The sequence below is a fragment of the Perognathus longimembris genome, chromosome 15 (genome assembly GCF_023159225.1).
Source record: "Perognathus longimembris pacificus isolate PPM17 chromosome 15, ASM2315922v1, whole genome shotgun sequence".
Taxonomy (NCBI): domain Eukaryota; kingdom Metazoa; phylum Chordata; class Mammalia; order Rodentia; family Heteromyidae; genus Perognathus; species Perognathus longimembris.
This window is the reverse complement of record NC_063175.1, coordinates 43800762-43821064: the sequence shown is the minus strand read 5'-3', so window position 1 is coordinate 43821064 and position 20303 is coordinate 43800762. Positions and strand designations below refer to the sequence as shown.

At 35.9% G+C, this 20303-nt stretch overlaps 1 protein-coding gene across 1 annotated transcript in view; it reads right to left on the bottom strand.

Annotated features, from left to right (window-relative positions):
* Dcc (DCC netrin 1 receptor) overlaps nt 1–20303 on the bottom strand; it is a 961067-nt gene that overhangs the window by 76721 nt on the left and 864043 nt on the right. The window contains exons 19-21 of the mRNA XM_048363596.1: nt 20109–20216; nt 13343–13537; nt 7454–7486 (exon numbers count right to left, since the gene is read on the bottom strand). Coding sequence (XP_048219553.1) covers nt 7454–7486; nt 13343–13537; nt 20109–20216 — 336 coding nt within the window. The remainder of the gene's footprint in view (nt 1–7453; nt 7487–13342; nt 13538–20108; nt 20217–20303) is intronic.

Sequence of the window (20303 nt, the reverse complement as noted above, 5' to 3'; positions counted from 1 at the left end):
ACGTTCAGCATATATCTTGAACTATACTAGTCATGAGACTAGGAAAGAGAACATGTAGTCCATAATTGTGCTCTTGATACCAAAGAATTCAGTTCATTCAGCAACCAGCAGTGACCCATCTTTCCTTTAAGAAAAAAATTGAGCATACAGAGTCCAGAACCAATAGGCATAGGTGGTAGAAAATATAACCAAGAACATCCTGTACCTGCTAATATCTAGAGCAAGAAAATGGCATCCACAAAGCCATATTATTTGAGGGCCTGGAAACTAAATTGTCTACTTTGAAGCACAGAGGTTAAAATTTTACATGAATCAGAATCTTAGGAACCCTGTTTCTTTCTTTCAAAGTTACCTATTAAAACAGAAAACCTCCAGAGAGGCTGACTTAAGGAGTTATTTGCCTGGGTACATGATACGCACTGAACACTCTATTAAATGCACATTTCTCATTTCCTGCTTCTGCTTTGTTAGCAGTCTTCATTTCCAGAATGGCTAAAATCTGGCCCTGAGAAAATCATGGGTGAGAATAACTTTCTCAAGTGAGTATAGCAAGCACTGTATTAAAAAAACAACAACAATCAACCAATTGAAAGTATACACAATAGGATAGAAAAAGCTTTCATTTTCCATTAGCTAGTTTGTATCAAATGGAGCTAAAAGTTTTATTCCCTCCGCCCCTTCAAACACCACAAAATCTGGCTTAAATTAACTAAATTCCAAGCCTGACTACATGGCCTTTGAAAACCTTACTTTTCCCAAATTGAAAACAATTAAAATTCTGTTTATTCATGAAATTAAAACTGCTGAAGTATGAAATGGCAGGTATGGTATTGTCTTTTCCTGAATAGCCTATTGAGGAGAAAGTCCTTCAAGGGAGGTAAATTTATGGGGATTGCCATTAAGTGTGTGTGTGTGTGTGTGTGTGTGTGTGTGTGTGTGTGTGTGTGTGACAGACAGCCTGACTGACAGACACACAGAATATTCTAGGGCTTGGACTCACCTTCCTGCTTCGTTTTGTTTTTCAAATCTCAGACCTGGTGCTCTACCACTTGAGACATACCTCCTCCATTTCCAACTTTTTGCTGGTTATTTAGAGATAAGAGTCTCGTACATTTGTCTGAGGTGGCTTCAAACCATGATACTCAGATCTCAGCCTGCTAGGTAGCTAGTGTTACAGGTGTGAGTCTGGCAAGTTTAGGGTTCTTGATAACAATGTAGGATCCAATGAACTCACTACATTTCCAGAAATTTTACATTGGTGAAGGGTAAAGGTCTTCAAGGTTCAATACCAGGGGATGTTTCTGGGGTCTAATCATTTACATACTGTGAATGATGGAGAATGCTTTTACTTCTCTGTCTCATGTCTTCCATCTATAAGATTCATAAGAGAATCAAATAGGATAGTACAAGCAACAGCGTGAATGTAGTGGGAAAGCCACTAATACACATTACCTTATGCAAAGGTGGCATGCCTGGATTCTTTTGGAATTGTAATACCAATCATGAAGCTTGAGAAACTTAAATCTATAAAGAAAGCCAAAGATAATCTGGGGCTCAACTCACTATTTCGCAGGTGTGATGCAGCGAGAAATGCTTTCTCATGCTCACAGTTGTGTAGCAGGTTATCACCAGACTGTGCTGGAATGTAAAGGACCGCCTTCCATTCCAGAGCTCTTACAGCACACAGCAGTGACTGCTGATGGACAAAGCCAGAGCATTATCAGCCATTACAAAGATTTGGGATAAAAAATTTCCTTCCCTGCTGAAAGGGTAGTTTCACAAAGGGCTCCTTTTTCTGGCTCTTTAAACTGGCCTCTTCTCCAAGCCCAGTGTTTCAGGTCAAACCCTTGCTAGGCCACAGGGAACAAAAGACACTTCAAAGGTATGGGAAGTGAGAGCATTTCCTTTTGCCACCGTGTCAGTAGTGACATCGATCATTGCACTAAGATTTTTGCTGTCTGTCTGTGAGGTCAGCTTTCCCTGTCAGGGCACCTGCTTGATTGCCACAATATGTAAGCACCAAGGCATTACCATGCAAAGGACACCAACATTCTCACATAAATATCTCAAAAATCCTTTGAGATTAAAAGTTTGACCTAATCACCACAGTTGTGTAGAGGTCCCAATCCAAAGTTAAAACTAATCTTCATGGCAACCGAAACAAAGAGATTCAGAGAGGGTGAACTATCTAGATGTGTCATTATAAAAGGGGGAGGGGAGAGGGGGGAATGAGGGACCAGGTAACAAACAGTACAAGAAATGTTTCCAATGCCTAATGTATGAAACTGTAACCTCTCTGTAATTCAGTTTGATAATAAAAACTTAAAAAAAAAAGAAGACCATAACATAAAAAAAGAAGTATTTTGGGCTCCAATTCTGCAAGAATTTTTTTTGAGGGGAAAAAAATCATTTACTTGCTGCTTCTTTGTCTGAAAAACTTGGAAGAAAATTAGCAAAGAAGCAAATGAACAGTGTTCTTTATGAATGTGGACAATATAGACTAAATTGTGCCCCTCTGTTCAAATCCATATATTGATTCTCAAACTCACAGTATAACTCTATTTGGATATAAGGTTAACAAAAGTCTTAAGTGTAGGCTCTGGTATGAATAACATAGATCTTTATGAGAAGAGGCATTGGAATGTATCTATAAACAAAGAAGGACGCTCTCTCCAGAAACCAAACTATTGAATCTTGATCTTAGGTTTCTAGCCCGAGTCTCAGAAAATAATTTTCTGTATTTCAGTGCACCCAGTGTGTGGTGTTTTGTGCTAGTGTTTCCAATACTGTGACTTGGGACTAATCTGTGGCCCCATGTGAAAGGTTATCTGCTTTGTTCCTCAGTATATTGAATCAGGGCATTGCTCCTTTTTAATTGCTTTTCTCCAGGCAAGTAATCTAATCTCTTGGTGCTTCTGCTTCTTTATTGTTCAAAGGGTTGTAATAATGACATCAATTTCAGGACTGTTAGCAGGATTCCATGAATCAATCATCAGCTTGTAGAATAGCAACTAGTGGTAAAAAGCTGCTTAGAGATACATCCAACCATTACAAACATCCACACATACCAGATACAGAGCCAAGCTGAAGGAATTTAAATAAAAAAAATGGAAAGGAAAGAAAAGAAAAAAAAATCTAAGGTACAGATATTCTTTACGTTGTATAGCCACTTCATGTGGACTGAGCCATTTCCCTACAATATTAGCCTGTGATCAATCACTTAAATCTCAGTTACTTACAAACTTATTGGTCATGCCTATAATTGTATACCTATAGTTTCTACAAATAGCCAGGATAAGAAGCAAGAGAGGAGGACAAATAAAAAAGGACGAATTACCAATAGTTCAAGATGAGAAAGTTAAGACAATATTATATATTCTCAATTTACATAGAAGGATGAAGAGTTCTGTGAGAATTCTCTCTCAATTTAATGCTATTTTTTTACTAGTACTCAGAATGAAATAATGCCTAAAATAATGCCCACAAATAAAACCTGATTCCAATATAATTGACTCTATGTTTTCTTGTGTATGTTCTCTCCAACAGAGCTATGGTTTCATGCAGGAAATCATTATGACAAGAATGCATAAAAGCAGTTTTCAGTATAACCAAAAAATTTCTCATGTTCTCCCCTGTCACTCAAACTCAACCTTCTGCTTCTCGATTTAGCATTCTTCTTTGCCAGGTTCACTTTGGCTCAGGATGCTACATTCCTTCAGGTAGAATGATCTCTCAGCTCCTGTTGCAAAAGGAACAACAGGAAAATTTCTCCATGGAAATGTGATCTAACTGAGATCACAGATAAAATAAAATCAGCTGAGTTGTTTTGGGTGGAGTGGGAGTCTCTAGAATGGCTTCTGCCATCGTTTTCCTCAATCTTAGAGAAATTCTTCATCTGGAATATTTTGAAACACTTAGGCGTATCACCTAAGAGGATAAGTTTTGTTTATACAAGTTTTGGTGTCCAATAAACTTTATGTGCTTACTTTGTAGGAATTTGGAACTATTACTTATCACTACTGAATTAGATGTCATCACTCCCTGTGGATTTGGTAAGTGATTTCAGTTTGATATAAAATGTAGAGCTTACCAATATGGCTAATCAAGTCCAACTGTGGCTAAATGACACCAAAATAGCATAATGTGTGGAAAAATATTTCTCAGAAATACTAGCTGGAGAAATAAGTTCAAGTGACCAAGTATATTAATAGAGTAGTAGCTCTCGAGATGTTCTTTTGTTCTTGGAAATTAGCCCACTTTTACTGAAGATGTGAAAAATGGATTACAATCTTTGTAGGTAGTGTAATCAGAGGGAAGAGGAAATGATTATCTACTATCCAACAGTAAATTTACAATGCATACATTTGACAACTTGAAATAGAATTTTACATGGTATTTTGGAAATACAGCCCGGTGGCATGTATTTAGTATATATTGAAAGAGGCTACTTGAGTAGGAAGTTACCCAAGCCCCTCTCCCTCCGGGACACGAGAACAAACCCCCCATCTTGTCATCTATTGTCATCTGGGACTTTGCAGTTATCTGGACTTTGTAGCCTGCAAGCAGTCACCCAACCCCACCTTGAAGGGAACAAACAAAAGGCACCATCCCTATCCCGGGAAATGGTGTCCAAAAGGTCACTTCCCCATTCCAAGAATCCGCGCACACGTGCAGCTTGCCACGTATCCCTTACCAGCCTAAATTAGGATTCCTTAAAATGATTGGTAAAAGTATGTGACTCAGTGTAAAATGATTGGCTGCCTGCGTGCAGACCACGATGTGTTATTTTAAATCTATTGGTTACAAATGCGCGGGCTTTACCCTAATGGATAGTAGAGTCCTATATAAGTTCACCCTCAGAAAAGCTCAGGGCTCTCAGTTGTTGACTGGTTTACGGTCATGCTGTGAGCCGGAGCCTGCTCTAATAAACCCTTTGCTTTTGCATGAGAACGTCTCTTGGTGTCCTCCATTCCGTGGATGCGCTTCTCGACCCTTTCAATATGAGATCCTGGTTCAATTTCTAGCACCAAAAAGTAATAATATGAAATAAAATATTACTATAAAAATGATATAAAACAACATTATGCAGAAACATGGGGATCTGTTTATGGAAAAGTGTGGGCATGTTATCATGTAAGTGACTAATATTGGAATATTTAAGTGTAATCACTATTTTTCCTTTAAAATTTTAAATTTTATTATTTGTTTTAATTGAAACATTTTATTATTATCTCTAAATGGTTATATAAGGGAGCTGCCATTTAACAAAGCAGTTCGTGAATGCAATGCATCTTGGCCCATGTTGGCCCTTTCAACATTCTCACTTATCCCTTCCAACCCACCCTTTCCCTCACTCTTCTTAATTTCGTAGAATATATGTTTGATTTTTGTCTGTGGTTTCCCCCTCTTCTCTTCATTTGTCTATCCCTTTCCCCTTGATCCTACCACACACCTTGATGTTTTGCATTTTTTCTATTCTTTCTGAGTATAATTTCAGATGTTAGTGGGTATCTTCTGTGAATGTCCAAATTTTCTTCATTGAAGGAGGTTAAGAGAGGTCATTTTAATTATTTTATAACTGTGGTAATAAAACAGCATCTGGCAATTAATTATTCTGGTTTAGGTTTGGCTAGAATTATAATTTATCTATGTTAACATATGCTAAAGGATAACTACTCATCATTAATATTGTTTGCACATATTACCATTTAGTGGGTTTTAATCTTACAAGAGTGTTTTCTCTGGAAGCAGGCACAAAGAGCTCGAATATTTTAACCTTGAATCAATATTTCCATACAGAGTAAAATTTCTATTATTCTAGATGTACACCCCTAACCATGTTGTATTAAATTGAAGTCCAGAATAGGAAATTAGGGGGGAAAATCTGAACATGAGATAATTGAAGAAGATATTGTCTATGTAGGCAGCTTTCTGTGGTGAGAAAGACTCAACTTTCAGAGGTTCCATGTTTTTCAAAAGTTCCAAAGAATCCATATAACCTAAATGATTTCCTTTAATCTCACAATATGTTGTCTTATGAGACATGGCACTTGTGGTCATTTTTGCTAATAATACCTAATCATCCAAAGACAGAGAGAAGCAAGCAACAAAAATGCAATGTGGACAAGTGTGACTAGTATTTCCAAAGTCCTCTTTCAAATAATAGCATGTCCTTAAAACTTGAAGCTCATAACAAGATGTCACAAAGTAAATACCCATATACAGTGAGACGAAAAGAGTCTTAGGAGAAAGGCACCAAATTGTAATACCCAAGCACCTCTTCATATGTATAGAAAAAATATACAAACTAAAAAGAACCCCCGAAACAAGGAAACAAAGGACCTCTTCTTAATTTGTTTTATCATTTTTAGATGACTGCATTCTTTACCTCAAATATGGTGTGTAAACGTGCACATCTGAGGGAAGGTGGGAGGAGGGCACAGAATCAGTGGAATATAGGTGAAAACGTAAAGCAGAGGGGTCCATCAGGTGCACTGGACATTGATGAAAGTGAACCAAGCAACTCAAGAGTGGTGATGGGAGGAAGGAAACAAGAGAGAAGGAGGGAACAGTTGATACTAAGCAAAAGGAATGAAACATACTTATCACCTGGTATATGTAAAGGTAACCTTGCTGTATATCACCTCTAAAAAAACAATAAAAATAAAAAACCCGAAGCCCATCAACTTCTTGTTCCCCTTCACACTTAATCACCTTTGCTGGAAATAGAATGGAACCCTGATTGATCCATCAGCTTATAAATCATGTTTGCAGCAATTTTCCATCTACTGCCGAATGGAGAGAAAAATTCCTATTTAAATATCTCTATTTCTCTTTGTGTAAAACCATTCCCATTTTCCTACACAAATCACCTTTTAGTAAAAGAATAGTTTTTTTTAAAAAAAGAAAGAAAATACTCAAGTACCACCAACATCTGATTCATGAACTGACAAAAAAAAAATTTGGCTTCGAAATGAACGATGATGATGTGCTGAAAAAGTTGACCGAACTTTGTTTTTATTTATTAAAGGAATCTCGCTGCTGAGGCAAAGCACCCATGATTTATGTAGCGATACAGAAGTTTAATCCATAGCTCATGAAAGGGTGCAAGAGCAGCTTGAAAATTATGCTGAGCTTAATTATACTTAATGTGAATTATTCAGAAGTGCAGACAGAGACTAAAAATTTATTTCATACAAAGAAGCTTGACATTTTAATTGGTCCTTCAGAATAGAGACAAAACAATTTCCTCTCAAGAAAATTTACATCTTCTCTATCAGACCCACAGTCTCAGCCAAGCAGAACTTCATTAACAAGATTAATCATCACGCCGCTGTCTATTCCATCAGGTGGATGAGCCAGGTGAAAAGAGGAATACCAAGCAATGACTGACAATTCCAACAGATAGAATTGATCCAAGGAGGAAAAAGAATGACAGATTGAGCCACCATACCTTGGTCATTAGCCATTTTGTCAGGGTGTTCCACTGCGGGGCAAAAAAAGAAATAATATTATTAGACTTTGACAGCACCTAACCCGAAAACTGACATATCAAATCAACAGTTTTGTTAGCAGATTTTCATACCAAGTCCACTGCTGAATTTTACTGTAATCAATTAACAAATAACCAAATATCCAAATTGGCAAATTGACAAAAGAGTGACAAATATCCAAACTTATATGTGTTATGCCTATTCCATGAACAGAGGGTAAAATTGAAAAACAATCTACATAAATGTGTTTTAATATATTATTTGACATATCCTTCTATCTACTCTGAATAACATGTAATTTAATCAAAACTAGGATTAAGCACAAAATAAAATGGATGCAATAAACAAGTTAGGATAAACTCATATTTTTTTAAATAAATTCAGGGATCTATTTTATATATAGGGTTTTTTGAAATAACTGAAATTAGCTGATTCTTAAATTTGTAGGGAAAAATAATGGCACATCAACAATATAGAATAACCTCAGTAGATTAATAAATATTTAAATCTTGTAAGATAACTCTTAACTTGTTCACAATTTCAGATGTGTAAAGTGATGATCAAAAAAAGTAGAACTGATCTTAAAATTGAGTTTATCAAAAATTAATTTACTCTTAAACTTCATTCTTAGACATGTCTTCTTTGAAAGTGAATAAAATATCTTTTTTCTGAAATTAGTGCTAATTCTTTAATTAATATGTAGGAGCCTATGAAAATTTGATATCATAATCTAATTATAACATTACTATAATTATAATTTAATTGCAATACAAATCCCAACATGCAATGAAAATGTCAGGATGCCTGTTAAATTGATCAGCCATTTATGATTTAAGAAAACATGTCACTGACATATAATTTATAAGCAAAACTTTATGTGATATATATATGCATATATATATATATATATATGAGTTTGGGGTACATACCTATGAAAATCACCAGCTTCAATATGGCAGACATATATCTCATCTCTCAAAGTTTTCTCCTACCTACCTCCTTCACTATTATTTTAGTGATTGTAATAAAATATAAGATCTACAATTCTAGTAAATTATAAGTATGAAATATCGTGTGTGTGTGTGTGTGTGTGTGTGTGTGTGTGTGTGTGCTGCTCCTGGGTTTGAACACAGGGTGTGAGTAAGTCCCTGAGCTTTTTTTCCTCAATGCTAGTGCTGTACCAATTGAACCACAGCTCCATTTCCAGCTTTTTATTTTTAGTAGTTTATTGGGGCTATGAGTGTCACAGTCTTTCCTGCCTGGGCTGGGTTTGAACCTTGATCCTCAGATCTAAGCCTCTTGTGTAGCTGGGAATAGAGGCATGAGCCATCAGTGCCTGGCTGCAATACCATATTTTTGTCTACAGGAATAATACTCTAGAGTGGATCTATGGAGTTTACTGGTTTTTGAGGCTTTTTTTTTTTTGGTTTGTTTTTGGCCAGTCTTGGGGCTTGAACTCAGGGCCTGAGCACTGTCCCTGGCTTCCTTTTGCTCAAGGCTAGCACTCTGCCACTTGAGCCACAGCACCATTTCCAGTTTACTGGTTTTTTACCCTTCCTTATATATAGTTCATCATTGTGGATTGTGTCTTTTCTGTGAGCTTTTACATGAGTTTTATAAATGTCATTGTATATTCTCACAATTTAACATTTCTTTAATTCCTTAGGCTCTTTATAGTCTAGTCATTATAACTTAATTTTTATCTTAATTTTTTTGCTTAATTTTTATCTTAATTTTTTTGCTCATTGAAGGTTTAGAACTTTGCAAATACATTTTGTACTGTGGCTTTGTTAATGAAAAGGCCTTTGATGGACATATACATTGTATTTAGTCTAGGAAAAAGTGCCCTTTGAGGAAGAACATGGTGGTCAGGTGTTCCCTACTGGGTCTCCCCAAAGAAGAAAGTAGAATATAAAGGTGCAGATACCATGTAGCTCCCTTTCCCGTGGGAACTATGGCCCCACTATTAAACCTCCTTATGAACCTTCAAAAAAATAAAGAATATATCAGGAACAGAGGACTCACACAATCTGGGAAGCATATGAGTTTGACAGTCAGAGCAGGAAATAGCCCTGAAACTATACTGCTCAGCATTTCATATTTAGCAAGTTGTTTGGAATGACAATTAAGAAATAGAATTAAGAAAATAGAAATAAAGAAGTAGAAAAACAAACAGAAAAAAAAAGCTGTATTCCACCTATCCTCTTTGTCTCTTCCTTTATCATTCATTCATCTTATCCTATGCATTATTTGCAGATTAAGATAGTGTGAGCAAATAAAAAAAAATAAAGATGTTGTGTATGGGTTTATGTGTTAGCAAAACTACAGTGGATGAAATTTGAGATCTTTTATTGTCTCCAACATGTTATTAATTGAAGAGTATTTCTCACCAGAGACCCAAATATTTTTTAAATTAACTTTAATGAAAGAAAAATATGGTTTACAATGCTTGTGGGTTGTCACTAGAATTTTTAGAACAGCTTTTTTTTTTTTTTTCTGCCAGTCCTGGGCCTTGGACTCAGGGCCTGAGCACTGTCCCTGGCTTCTTTTTGCTTAAGGCTATCACTCTGCCACTTGGGCCATAGCGCCACTTCTGGCCATTTTCTATATATGTGGTGCTGGGGAATTGAACCCAGGGCTTCATGTATATAGGAGGCAAGCACACTTGCCACTAGGCCATATTCCCAGCCTTTCACTAGAATTTTTTTTTTTTTTTTTTTTTGGCCAGTCCTGGGCCTTGGACTCAGGGCCTGAGCACTGTCCCTGGCTTCTTCCCGCTCAAGGCTAGCACTCTGCCACTTGAGCCACAGCGCCGCTTCTGGCCGTTTTCTGTATATGTGGAGCTGGGGAATCGAACCTAGGGCCTCGTGTATCCGAGGCAGGCACTCTTGCCACTAGGCTATATCCCCAGCCCTGTCACTAGAATTTTTAAATGCTCACTTTACACATTAAAAATGATACATTTTGCGTGCAAAATTATTTAAACATTTTTATTTCCTGTCCTGTTAAACAGCTTCCGGTGTGCTTTATTTCTGAATGTGAGGAAGTTTGCATTTCAGAATAACAATTAAGAATGACAAGAGAAAAGACAATTCTCTACTGAACATTCATTGCTGAACACAGTGCCCCTTTGTGTGTAGGAAATAATTCCCTCTAGATAGGGATTCTCTCTAGTCTCCTCCATCATGAACATCCTTCATAAGCCAACAAAGAGACACAAGCATTTTTGGAGGAAACAAACGATCAGAGATGGACACAATTTTCAGTGCTTTGAGACAGCATATTAATGTGGAAGACTGGGAATGGATAACTGCAAAATCCTATGCTGTTAATGAATCAAATTCAAAAGGCTTCTAATTTTCATCCTAAGAAAAATATTAGGTAGACCACACATATCTATGTACATGAAATATAGCAACCATCACCTTCTTTTCTAGTTACAAATATCTCTTTATTTAACCAGTGATAACTATAATTTTTTGAGCTTCTCTAGATGGTTGCACATGGTAAATATGTGAAACTCCAGCCTCAAGTATAAAATGCTGCTATGTTTGGGTGAAGGATTCTATGGAACCTCGCATGGGGCATGCTTTACAGTGAAACACTTGCCTATTGCTGGGTAGACGACTGGGAGTTTCTCTAGTTACAGGAAAACATCTCAACCTTTCTGTCAAATCATGTTACATTGTGATGAACAGAGGTCTTATTTATTTATTTATTTGTTTGTTTGTTTGTTTTAGGTCATATGTTTTGAAGTAGCTTTGGGAGCAGGAAATCTTAAATCAGAGCACAATAGCTTGATTTTATGTGTTAGGTATAGATTTGGTTTATTATGTTTTAAATTTTATTATGGTGAGAAATGTATTGGTTTAGAATATTTTGTCCTTGAAAAATGACATCCTGGGTACTCCTGTGTCCAATGCTTTTATTGCAAAGATAGACAATATCCATATTGTGAGTAAATTAAAATGCATTCAAGGCATCAGAAACTTATTTATCATATGAGCTGTATCTGTCTAAAATTTTGTTACTGAGCATTCCATAATAAGGATAGGGCACAATAAACAATAAGTTGGGTCATTGGAAATAACTCTCCTGGGCTGTTTTGACATAAAACAAATTCCTGAATTTCATAACCAAATTCTTCCAATTTGATTATCAGATTCTATTCTGAAAGTCATTTCAGTTAAAAAAAAGGCCAGAATGAAAACCAAGTTAATGTGTGCCTATGTCCAGTGATAAATAACTGTTATGCAATTTACAACTTTTGATTACTTGTCTTAAGTCCCTGTCAAATGTCTTAGTTGGCACATGCTGGGAGCACAAACTTAATTTGGTATTCATGTACAGATAGCATTGAAACATTTGTGAGACATTAGTTAGTTATGTTTCTTGCTCCCACATAATGAGTAGCTGGCTGATTCTCACTTTCTCATTTGGATTGAAGCTTGGTTTAGTCATGATATCTTCAAAAGTTGGACAGTGATGAGAAATTATATTCTTTGCCTCCCCCTATAACTCCTTTGTTATTAAGAATTGTCATGCAGGCTTAGGATGAATGATTGTTCATGCACTCTTGACAAAACCTTCAGATCATTGGTAAACAAAATTCTAGCTTTGAATAGCTTACTCATGAGAATGCAAAAGTCCACTGTGAGTTTGTGTAACTTCTTAGGAGAAATTGAATATACAATTTTTCTAAGACTATTAATTTGTATGTCAAAATCTACAGATAGGGCTAGGATTGTAGCTTAGTGGTAGAGTACTTGCCTAGCATTCATGAAGCCTTGGGTTCAATTCTTCAGTACCACATAAACAGAAAAAAAAAAACCAAACAGAAGTGGTGCTGTGGCTCAAGTGGTAGAGCACTGGTCTTGAGCTAAAAGAAGTTCAGGGTCAGTACTCAGGCCCTGAGTTCAAGCCCCAGGACTGGCAAAAACAAACAAACAACAACAACAACAAAAACTTCTACAGATAAAGGTTCATCATCTATGTCCTTTAAATATCTCAGTATGTTGGCTCTCATGTATAGTGCTTTTCATAAGGTTATACAGGTATCAGATAGTAACAGACTTTAGGGCCATGCTGTCCTCTAAGACGATGCATACAGTGCCATGAATGCATTTTTAAATACATCTTTAAATATCAGCCATGGAACATTCAAATTACTTTCCATTATTAAAGTGTTAGGCTCAGAAAAATTTGTCATTCAGAAAAATAATACTGTGCTTTAAAACAGTAAGGTTAATATGAAAATTACTTTGATGTAATCAATATTGTTCAGAGTTTCTTTTCGTGTGAGTATGTACCTATTTTAAATTGAACATTTATTTATATTCTCACAAGCATATGGACTTTCCTCCTAATAACCACATAGCAAGGTATTTTTTCATTGTTGCTACTCTGGGCTCTTAAAATAAGACTTTGCAACTTTTGTCTTGCTACATCAAAATTTCCTTTAATGTATAAAATATATTAGTTTTCAAAATAAAATAAAGTAGGCTATTTATATAATTCAGTCCATCTAAACAATATTCTTTTTCAAGAAATGACTGAAGGATTTCATTGTATTTTGAATAGAATCAAAATACACAGGACCAGTTAAAATGTGCAATAGGACTTTTCAAATATGCTGGCCTTATGCTGATAGCAGAAAACATGCTAACAGAATTTATTCTTTGATGTGTAAATTGTGATCATAAATGGACATTTTAATTTAGTTTGGATAGCCACCACAGACAGCTATGTTGCCAAAAGCAATGGTATAGGGAAGCTTTCAATACAGACTGCAAATTTATTTCCTAATAATCCCACCACCGAAGGAAGGCAGCATGGGAAATGATTCAAACCTTTCAGAGTTCTGAAGAGGATGGGATCGGAGAGAGGCCCCACGCCTTTCGCATTCCGTGCTTGAATTCGAAAGTAATACATGGTGTCAAGGTTGAGATCCATGATTTGGTGAGTTAGCCGGTCTCCACTAATTGTTTCCATAATCCAGTCATCGATGGGTATGTTCTTATCCAAGGTATAAAACAAGATGTAAGCTGTGTAAATAGGCAAGTGTAAGTTTGTTTAATGTATAGACTGCATATTCTAGCTCTCCTCACACCTATTCATATTTACCACATATACTTTCTAATGATTATTGTATGTCCACCATATATGAAACAAGATGATTCAGTTTGTCAAGCATTTCTTATCACTGCAAAGATTAGATAAAGGATTGAGTGAACGCACACAATTAAAAAATGGAATAAGCCATTAAAAATAAAAATATCAGTCACAATTTTAAGTATGCTTTCTTCTACTGACAAAGCCTCATTATTGGTTTGCTCTAATAAATAAGCATGATAAAACATGTAAAACAGAGATAAGTCAGTTGAATTTTTGCTGCAGTACAATAATGAAAATAAGTAGTGTTTATTTTCACTTGTACTGAAATAATAAAAATATATTGGAAAGCATAAAGAATTGTACATGGTTAAAGTGTGATAAAAACAAAGAATCATATTTTATTGATGCAATAAATCTGCGAATTCAGCCCAACCCTGGCTGCTCTCTTTTCAAAGATAAAGCTAAAGGTGGCCCAAGAAAGTTAGGTAAAGAGCTGGAATGATATCCTCTACCACTACATATAAATCTCTAATAACCATGTCTTCTTTTCCAGCCTAGAAAGGAAAATACATATGACCAGTCAGGATTGTTATAGGTGACCTAGTTAACATCTAAAGTATTAATGATTTGTCATTGCAGGGTGTTCATTCTATGTGATAGCGGATGTGTAACTTGAATGCTAATAGCATCCTTATTTATGATATTCTAGAATGCAATGCAATGAATCCAGGTGTTTCAATAAAATACTCATTTTCTAGCATTAGAAGTGGCCAATTTGTGTGGTAGCTATCCCATGTGGATGTACCTGACCATGCAACATGAATACCCCATTTCTACCAAAATATTACAGTAATCTGTCCCATGACCATGAGTGTCCCTTGGTTGTGCACTCCATTACATGCTTTGTAACTTGTTCTCTTCAAAACAATTGATTAGAAAAATCCTATTCATTCCCTTTGAGTTCTTCTTGCCTGAATAGCGACGAAAGAAGTCCAGTGACAGGCTGTGTCATAATTATATTGCAAAGGTCTCCTCCCTTTCAAAGTGATAATGCAGCATACTGCATCCCCCACGGTTCTTCACAACTAGACTATTATCCTTATCCTTCTTTCCCTCCTGTTCACACACCATGCATGCATCATAATTTCTATCATTTTCCTTACTTAAATTGTACTCATGCATAATGTCTAACTTTACCTATACCTAGCTTAGAAAGACCTTCTTCAATCATGAGATTTTCTTTCTATAATCTTCATGCCACTCATTGTAAAGGATAAGAGCACTTAATGATGTTGTGCCACTCATCAATAGTCTCTAGTAGAAGTATAGATGGGTCTGTGGGAATCAGTCTGGATTCTGAACTGGATAGTTCTCACTTGTGGTTTTATACGATTAAGCTCTTTACAAACATCAACATTCAGAAACCCATTTTTTTTTCCTAAAAAGATCAGAACTGAAAACTTGGCATATAGTGGCTTTCATTTTCCCCCTATTTGCCTTTTCCTGAATCAGACTACTTTCATGATTTATCTCAAGCATTGGTATAATTTACAGAATAATAAAAAAATCATAAAAATTATACCTTGAGGCAGGAATTTTTATGGAGAAGAAATGTTGAACACTCCAATTTCCCCTACTCTCTGATATTACATCCCATGTGGTCCCTCCATCTAAGCTCAAGTGAGCTCTAAATCATGCATCTAACAAGTGGAATATAGTGACTGTTATAGGATAGCTCTTCCCTGAATAGGTTGTAGGTTATAGAAGATTATGTTTTTATTTGCTACCAATGTCTATAGATTCTCTTCATTTTTTAATTTTGATAAAGTAAACTTAAGAAGGCCACATGGCAGGAAATGATGATGGTTTTTGAAGAAAAATCAAGAAGAAACAGGCTGTTGTTTACAACCAAATAAGCTTAGAAGCAGATATTTTCACAGTCAAAGAACATGCTCCAGTCAGACTCACATCTTGACTTGAAGTCTTGCAAGAAGCTCTAAAGTACAGTAGTTAATTAATTATGATGAGATTCAAACACACAGAAACTGAGAAAAAAGTGTAAATTCACAGTAATATTATTGTATAGCAAATACCTAGTTCAATAAATTAAAGCTAACCCTATTAATCTGCTTCCTAGATTTTTTCTGTGATCACAAGTCAAAGAATTATTATCTCAGTTGTTATCTGAAATATATATGTGCATATGTACATATATGTATACATACATACTCACATACACATTTGTTGCAATGTCAATGATACAAATACAAATATCTTGAAGTTGCTTGACGTTCTAGCATAGGAATGGCAATTGTTAATGTAAAGAATGCTTCAAAATGTGAAGATTCTCTTTAACGCTTGCCTCTGATAAATATTAAAATTGGAAGATTATATTTCAAAATTATTTTGTGAAATATCATTGGATCAGGAATTGCAAAATATCTTTGGATAAGAAAAAGTAATTTTCAGGGATAACCGTTTCTAACCCAGTCTTCATCTTAAATATCACTAACAAATCTTCATATTTTGGGCGACGTCTTTCTCTGTTTTAATCCCTAAAGAGTCCTATCTATTGAAAAGAAGGCCTTAATAGGGGTAAAAAAATAAGTTTTTATTATGTGCATGTCTTATCTCTTCAAAAGGATAAAAACATTATTTTAGTTCAGGAACCCTATTTTGTATTACTTTTTTATTCCTCAGAAAAACTTAATAAAATGGTCTTCACATAATAGCTGCTGAAACTCATTAAATGAAGTTTGGTAGTCTGTAAGTATGTAAGTGTTACATTCATGACAATAATGAAATTGCTCAAGTTTTGTTTTTCTTTTCTTTTTTTTTTTTTTTTTTGGCCAGTCCTGGGCCTTGGACTAGGGGCCTGAGCACTTTCCCTGGCTTCTTCCTGCTCAAGGCTAGCACTCTGCCACCTGAGCCATAGCGCCCCTTCTGGCCGTTTTCCATATATGTGGTGCTGAGGAATCGAACCGAGAGCCTCATGTGTAGGAGGCAAGCACTCTTGCCACTAGGTCATATTCCCAGCCCTCGCTCAAGTTTTCATTGGCTGTTGTCCTGTATGGTGGAGATGAAGTTTGCAGAACAGACCATTTAGGTCAGCTACCCTTGCTTCTGAATTTCCTCATTTTTCAAATGAGAATGAAATATTTACCCTCACTGTGATTTTATCTATGTTAAAATTACACACTCAGGGTTTCAGCACTGTCCCTGGGCTTTTATGTTCAAGCCTAGCACTCTACTACTTGGGCTTCTTGGTAGGTAATTGGAGTCATATGTGCTCTCCTGCCCAGACTGGCTTTGAACCACAGTTCTAAGATCTCAAACTCCTGAGTAGCTAGGATTACAGGCGTGAACACTGATGCCCAGCCAGTTTCCTAATTTTTTTTTTTTTTTTGCCAGTCCTGGGGCTTGAACTCAGGGCCTGAGCACTGTCCCTGGCTTCTATTTGCTCAAGGCTAGCACTCTGCCTCTTGAGCCACAGCGCCACTTCTGGCTTTTTCTGTTTATGTGGTGCTGAGGAATACTAGGCCATATCCCCAGCCCGGTTTCCTAATTTTTAAGGGGAAGTCTGTATTTTAAAAAAATTGAGAACTAGGTAGTGAGAGAAGAAAAGCAGTTTACATGATTCTATCCCAATAATGGCAATAGGAAAAAATGCAACGTAATTTAGTTGTGTAAGCTTGCCTTATTAAAAGGATATTAAATTTATTGATGAAGTCTTATATTCTAGATTTCTACACAATCATGTAGGGTGAAATAAAATGATTGTTTCTCACTACTTTCACATGTCTACCTATTTAGTTTTGCATGTCCAAGTCCCTTTGTTTTTCTATTATTTCCTCCTCCTTATTTTTCTACCTCATTTATCTCTAATCCACCCTAATTAACCAAAAAACCAAAATATTATGTGCTATCTAGTCTGCAAAACATTCTGAGATGGTTAACCCAACAAGGCACTCCCATATTAGAATCATATTTGCATAATATATAGTATCATATATGAATCATTTTGACTCTAGTCCAGATCCTTTTCCAGAGAAAGAAATCAGAGGAACAAAAGACTTGTGTTCTGGAGAGAAGCATTAAGAAAATGTGGGAAGACTGTCTTAAAATGGGAAGAAAAATGGCTTAGGGATTTTATGAGACAAGAGTCATTCTTTGAGGAAGGGACTGTTTCTGTCCTTATTTTTCAGGGGAGGAGGTACAAAACAAATAAAAAAGGTTAAACAAGCTGCCCAAGCATCCCCTTTGTAGCCTGGGTTCTTAGCAGCATTTTATACTACTGTCCATTTTGGAAAAGAGACATAGCATCTTAGAAGAATATACTGCACTGGAAAAAGGCTCACATTTTCTTTTGCATTTCCATTTCCAGCTCAGAAGAGTAAATCTTGCCTTTTGCCTGGTGGCCTAGAACAATCTTCTGAATATTTTATTATCCTATTTGGGGGAAGAATTTGACTGTAAGAACCAAAGTCTACATGGAACAGATTTTCTCTGAAGAGTTCTTAATATTTGCTCCCTGCGGAAATTCAATCAACATATCACTTGACAATCCTAATTTTGCTTTAATAATTGAGGCAGGTTTTTAAAGGCAAAAAAAAAAATGCTTCTTGTACCTTTGCTTTTCCACTGTGAAAGATGGGTTTTAATTAGTGAGAATGACTGAACAGATATCTCTAACATATGAGAACAAGGTTTCTTATACAAGTATTGAAATCTTGACACCTAGAATGATATTGAGAAAATTAAATTGTACTTCTCAATATTGGCTAGAATTCTGTTTTTTTCCCCCCTTGGAAAATCAATATTATACTGCCTTTAAGTTGAAATGGTAGTCTATTGATTCATATTGACTATTTGGAAAGAATTACTTAAATAAGCATTATAAATTAAGTGATGGAAAATATCTCTTTTGCTATCCTTTCATCAAAAATATTTTTTCGTCAGACCCACCAATATTTTCTTCTTCTTTTGGTGCCAGTACTGGGTCTTTAACTTTAACTTAAGGCCTTGTGCTTTTGCTTGACTGTTTTACTCAAGGTTGGTGTTCTACCACTTGAGCCCTTCTGGCTTTTTTCTGATTAATTGGAGATAACAGTCTGTTGGATTTATCTGCCCAGGCTATCTTTGTACTATGATCCTCATATCTCATTCCCTTGGGTAGCTATGATTATAGGCATGACCCTCTGGTTGCCTTTCTCATTTGCCTTCCTAAATTTATGTATAGTGATTTATGTTTACAAATAACTGTTTCTCATGAAATAAAATATAAATAATGCAAAACTACCAAAGCACTGAAACAGAACTGTTGTGAGGAAATGATGGTACTGAGAAGCAAAAGAGTAAATTGGAATGAGTCAACCTCAGTTTGAAAAGGCCTGACATACTAACAACTGAACATAAAATATATGGAGGGAGTTTTATGCTTTTCTTCTTCTTTTTTCATATTTATCAGCGCAAATGAAAATTTGGCTTGCTCTTGCCCTAAAAGCAATTTCCTACAGAAGACAAATCTTAAATTTCAATCACATGTGGAACTTTCACATTATTCTTTCTTTCTGTAGATATGAGAATGTAACTCCACACACGGTAACTGTGCCTTCTGAGACTGCAATTTCTATGCTTCTCTCTGGTCACCTAGACACAGAATTGCTTTGTTAATTTGCAGTACAGCTAGCCACGTCTTGTATGCATAAAAGAAGAAGCAGGGTGATTCTTACATGCTTCTAACTGGATGGTTCCAGTTAATTGGACTATAACGTGCATATTTGGAGTCATACAATATTTTTCATAATAATTATATGCTATGGAGACACCTATTAAAAGCTTAAAGTGATCATTTAAATGCAAAATCTCTGATGAAATCCCATTATATTTTTCATACTGAATTAACATTACAGGCTTCTAATGGATGCTTAATTAGGCATTGATGTTATCAGTAATATTTGACAAAATAAAATCTGTCACTGTAAAATATTCATTATGTTCAATTTCTGTCAGTCAATATTAAGTATTTTTCTGAACCTTATGGTTTAAGTAAGAAGCTAAAACCTAGGATAGAAATTTAAAAAGCTAAGTACAAAATTAAAAAAAAATTTCAGATTAACCTCTTTCATATATGCTATACAAAAATGCATGGGCATTAGGCATCTTTTGTATTTTATAATTACCAAACATCCAGCTTATTTGGAGCCAGTTATTCTCAGAGGCACTTTATGAGAAGGTTAGCTTAATGCCTTATAAGATGAAAAACAAAGGTCTATCCTAATGGAAACACACATCTTGCAAAAAGCCGCTCAAAGGAAGTACATTCAAGTCTGTGTATGCACCATTAGAGAATTTTCAGTCAGTAGGGGATCACAAAAGGATAAACAGGGAAGGTCAGGAAGCAAACTGAGTTGCGGATACAGACTCAAACACTCAGGGAAAGAGAAAAATGTGAGGCAAGCAATCTTTGGGGAAACCTGGGGAAGAAAGTTGGGTGCTTACCAGTTATTTTCCCATTTGCTTCCAAGGGAGGCTGCCAGCTCACAATGACAGCGCGAGGCTTCCCTTCACGAGTAATGACGGTCAAGTCCTTGGGAGCAGAGGTGGGGGCTGTGAGAGGAGAAACACACAGGGCCTTGTCAATGGTTGTGAAAGGAACCAGACAATGGTGGAACTTTTAATCATGATGTTGGCACT